Raw genomic sequence first — 4,171 nt, forward strand, 5'->3', positions numbered from 1 at the left:
AAAAAAAAAAAAAAAAAAAGTACATATGAGAGAAGCAATGCTGGGAGGAATAGATAATGGAAGAGTGGGAACCATCTGATTCTTCCTCTCCTCTCCCCAAGTGGGAATGTTGAGTGGGCAGAGCAGTGGCAGGTTGCTAAAAGGCTGTTTTGGGGAAGGTTTAAGAGCCCCCTGGGTAATCATGTGTCCCATTTTTTTATCCTTCTCTCTTTTCTTTCCCTAGTTGTCTTCAGGCAGAGTGAGAAGCTGTAGCAATGTCTGATTTTGTGGAAAGCGAGGCTGAGGAGTCAGAGGAAGAATACAATGATGAAGGCGATGTGGTACCCCGAGTCACCAAGAAATTTGTGGAAGAGGAGGATGATGGTGAGGAGGCCCCAGCCTCAAGCTTCTCCCCACTATTGCTAAGCTTTGGATAGTTGGATTCTTGCTGATGAAAGGCTCAGGCTCAGCACAGAAGTTATCACACATGAGGTACCAGCTTGAGAACTTTCAGTCATTCTTAGCAGATACTAACTGAGCATCTGTCTGTATGCCAGGCACTAGGCCTGGAACTAGAAATACAAAACAACAAAGATCCAGCTATTGTGGAGTTTACTTTAGTAGGGGGGCGGTTGATAATAAACCAATAGATAAGTCCATATATAATACTTTCTGCTTTTAGACCTAGCATTATTGATACTTATTCACCTAGTTTCCTATTTCTCTGGCGAAGCCCAATCTTTAGAATTGTCAACAGAGTAGAACCACGAAATGACTTCAAAGGGGTAAAGGGACGTACAAGTTTTATGAAAGGAATTATGGCAAAATAAAGGAATGTAGCTGCTGAGTTTACAAACTGAGTAAAACAAAGTTATTGGTGGCTATATTAATCTAGTAATGGTTTTGAGAAGTCAGAGTGACCAGGAAGATCATCCTGCCCAAAGACAGATGGTGAATGTAGGGGGAAAAAAATATTCTTTCCAGATGCTGCTACTCTAAGTCAATGGCCATGTTTTGCATCTTTACATGAGGCAGAAGAGTTAACATGGCACCCAGGTCGTTAGGTGCAAAGCAAATGGATAATCGCATTAATCAAGTGGCCCTGAACCGCTAGCCTGTTTTTCAGTCTCCATGCCTCAAACATGCATGTCTTCCAGATGAGGAGGAGGAGGAAGAGAACCTAGATGATCAGGATGAGCAGGGCAACCTGAAAGGCTTTATCAATGATGATGATGATGAAGATGAAGGGGAGGAGGATGAGGGCAGTGACTCTGGTGATTCAGAAGATGATGTTGGCCACAAGAAGAGAAAACGCAGTGAGTAGTCTGTTGTTGGCTCAAGTGAGGCTTGGGTGGAGGTTCCAGCAGAAAAGGGCCTCCCCATCACCATGGGCAACACTTTATTTCTTCAGCCTCTTTTGATGACCGTCTGGAGGATGATGATTTTGACCTCATTGAGGAGAATCTGGGTGTCAAAGTCAAAAGAGGAGTAAGTATCATTCTTTTTCTTTGTCCCTGGGAGTGAAGGAAAAAGTCCTGGAAATTTCAGTGCCTCTGGGTGAGGAGGCACATGCAGGACAGTTTGGAGAACATTAGAGCACGGTGTTCGGTATCATTGTACTACAGAGCCTAGATTTGCATCCCAGATCTGGGTGCCTGTTAGAGAAAGTCTTGTCCAAGTTTCAAGGATGGGCTTTGAGGCTACAAGAACATCACTCAGCATGTTCTTTCCCATCTCCCTTGGTCAGAGTAATTGTGGTGGGAAGAAGGGAGTGAGACTGGAGATTTGGTATCCATATGCGAGACTCCTCAGATCCTGATAAGGCAGGTTTTCCCACCCCTAGCAAAAGTACCGGCGTGTCAAAAAAATGTCAGATGACGAGGACGATGATGAGGAGGAGTATGGCAAGGAGGAGCATGAAAAAGAAGCTATTGCAGAGGAAATCTTCCAGGATGGGGAAGGGGAAGAAGGGCAGGAGGCCATGGAGGCCCCCATGGCTCCTCCAGAGGAGGAGGAAGAAGATGATGAGGAGTCAGGTATGTTATATTGGGCAGGGAAGCCAGTGTTTGGATGGATGTTAGGATTTCCTGGCCCATGGGAACAGGATGGAAACCATTCTTTAGCTACATCCCCCAGCATTTAACACAAAGAAGTTCCTTTTCATGAGCTTCCCTTCTCTGTCGCTCACTGACCACTCACATAGTAGAAACCAAAGCAATTTAGTCCTGGCTCAGTCTCTGACTGTGAGCCCCAACCCCTCCTTTTCTACCCAGATATTGACGACTTCATTGTGGATGATGATGGACAGCCTCTGAAAAAACCTAAGTGGCGGAAAAAGCTTCCTGGATACACAGACGCGTGAGTGGGGTCTGGTACAAGGTGGGGATAAAGTGATTGAGTGGGCCCCGTCAGGAAGGAGGAGGTTAGAGGCCTTTGCCAAAAATGGGGCATTCCCAGCTTGCAGCCATTTTGCTTCCCTGCCTCAAATAACCTCTACCAGGCAGTGATTTCATACTGCTCCTGGAAGCCCTAGGAACTGTCGCTGCACTCTAGGGCTACTGTGGGATTGGAGTAGAGTACCACACGGGCAAGGCTCCAGCATTCCTCTTCCACCTACAGCTTCATGTTCATTCAATTATTTATGTTGACATTCTTTTTTTTTTTTTTTTTTTTTTGAGATGGAGTCTCGCTCTGTCACCTGGGCTGGAGTGCAGTGGCCGCATCTCAGCTCACTGCAAGCTCCACCTGCCGGGTTTACGCCATTCTCCTGCCTCAGCCTCCCGTGTAGCTGGGACTACAGGCGCCCGCCACCTCGCCCAGCTAGTTTTTTGTATTACTTTTAGTAGAGACGGGGTTTCACCGTGTTAGCCAGGATGGTCTCAATCTCCTGACCTCGTGATCCGCCCGTCTCAGCCTCCCAAAGTGCTGGGATTACAGGCTTGAGCCACCGCGCCCGGCCATATATTGACATTCTTAATACAATTTTGTTGAAAAAATGCCCGCATCACAATTAACAAATTTGAAAACTTTTGCTCTAAGGGAATACTGTAATGCCTTAGCAGAAGCTGGGTCCACTGAGCAAGATATAGACCCGTCTGCTCTGTTGCTATTTGATTACTGTCACTTGAAGGTGCCAAAGATGGGCTTTTTGTTCTTCCATATACAACAGTTTGCCCAGAAATATCCCCCAATGGAAGCCTTTCGTCCGCAGTGAATATGGTTATTTTGTTTACCTTCCTCCTAACCCTCTCAGTTCCCTTGGAACAAGTAAAGGATCTATGCAAGGGCTGCATTTCTCTCCTCTCACCTGAACCTGAGCCAACTGCCTCTTGCTGCCACCCACAGGGCCCTGCAAGAAGCCCAGGAAATCTTCGGTGTGGACTTTGACTATGATGAATTTGAGAAATACAATGAGTATGATGAAGAACTGGAGGAAGAGTATGAGTATGAGGATGATGAGGCTGAGGGTGAAATCCGAGTGCGCCCCAAGAAGACCACTAAGAAGCGTGTGAGCCGTAGGAGCATCTTTGAAATGTATGAGCCCAGTGAGCTAGAAAGCAGCCACCTCACAGATCAGGACAATGAAATCCGAGCCACTGACCTGCCTGAGAGGTTCCAAGTAAGAAACCACCAGCCTCTGCTCTTATACCAATCCATATTTACTTTGTAGCCAAGAAATAATCTAGCGAAAGTCTAGCATTGAGTATGCAGCATGGGCTTTGAACCCCATCTCACCCGGGGCCTGGGAAATCCAGCTCTTAGAGAAGGGAAGGTAGACTACCTTGCTTACGGTTCTTGAAATACTGTTTTCTTTAGAAATCTGTGAAATGCAGGCTGGGTGCTGTGGCTCACACCTATAATCCCAGCACTTTGGGAGACCAGGGTGGCAGATTGCTTGAGTCCAGGAACCCAAGACCAGCCTGGGCCACATAGGAAGACCTTGTCTTTACAAAAAATGCAAAAAACTAGCTGGTCGTGATGGTGCACACCTGTAGTCTCAGCCACTCAGGAGGCTGAGGTGGGAAGATTGCTTGAGCTTGGGAGGTCACGGCTGCAGTGAGCCATCATTGCACCACTGCACTGAAGCCTAAAAACAGGCCCTGTCTCAAAAAAAAAAAAAAAAAATTATATGAAATGCTTATGGCCAGGCACGGTGGTTCACACCTGTAATCCCAGCACTTTGGGAGGCCAA

The 4,171-nt window shown here is 46.7% G+C and overlaps 1 protein-coding gene across 2 annotated transcripts in view; it reads left to right on the forward strand.

Annotated features, from left to right (window-relative positions):
- The window catches only part of SUPT6H (suppressor of Ty 6 homolog (S. cerevisiae)), a 54,413-nt gene that overhangs the window by 18,390 nt on the left and 31,852 nt on the right, over positions 1-4,171 (forward strand). For both annotated transcript variants that reach the window (XM_011940790.1, XM_011940791.1), the window contains exons 2-7: positions 224-363; positions 1,137-1,295; positions 1,391-1,467; positions 1,823-2,015; positions 2,253-2,337; positions 3,325-3,598. In XM_011940790.1, the coding sequence (XP_011796180.1) occupies positions 255-363; positions 1,137-1,295; positions 1,391-1,467; positions 1,823-2,015; positions 2,253-2,337; positions 3,325-3,598 (897 nt within the window). In that variant the 5' untranslated portion in view covers positions 224-254. The remainder of the gene's footprint in view (positions 1-223; positions 364-1,136; positions 1,296-1,390; positions 1,468-1,822; positions 2,016-2,252; positions 2,338-3,324; positions 3,599-4,171) is intronic.

The sequence above is a fragment of the Colobus angolensis genome, unplaced genomic scaffold (assembly GCF_000951035.1).
Source record: "Colobus angolensis palliatus isolate OR3802 unplaced genomic scaffold, Cang.pa_1.0 Scaffold193, whole genome shotgun sequence".
Classification (NCBI taxonomy): domain Eukaryota; kingdom Metazoa; phylum Chordata; class Mammalia; order Primates; family Cercopithecidae; genus Colobus; species Colobus angolensis.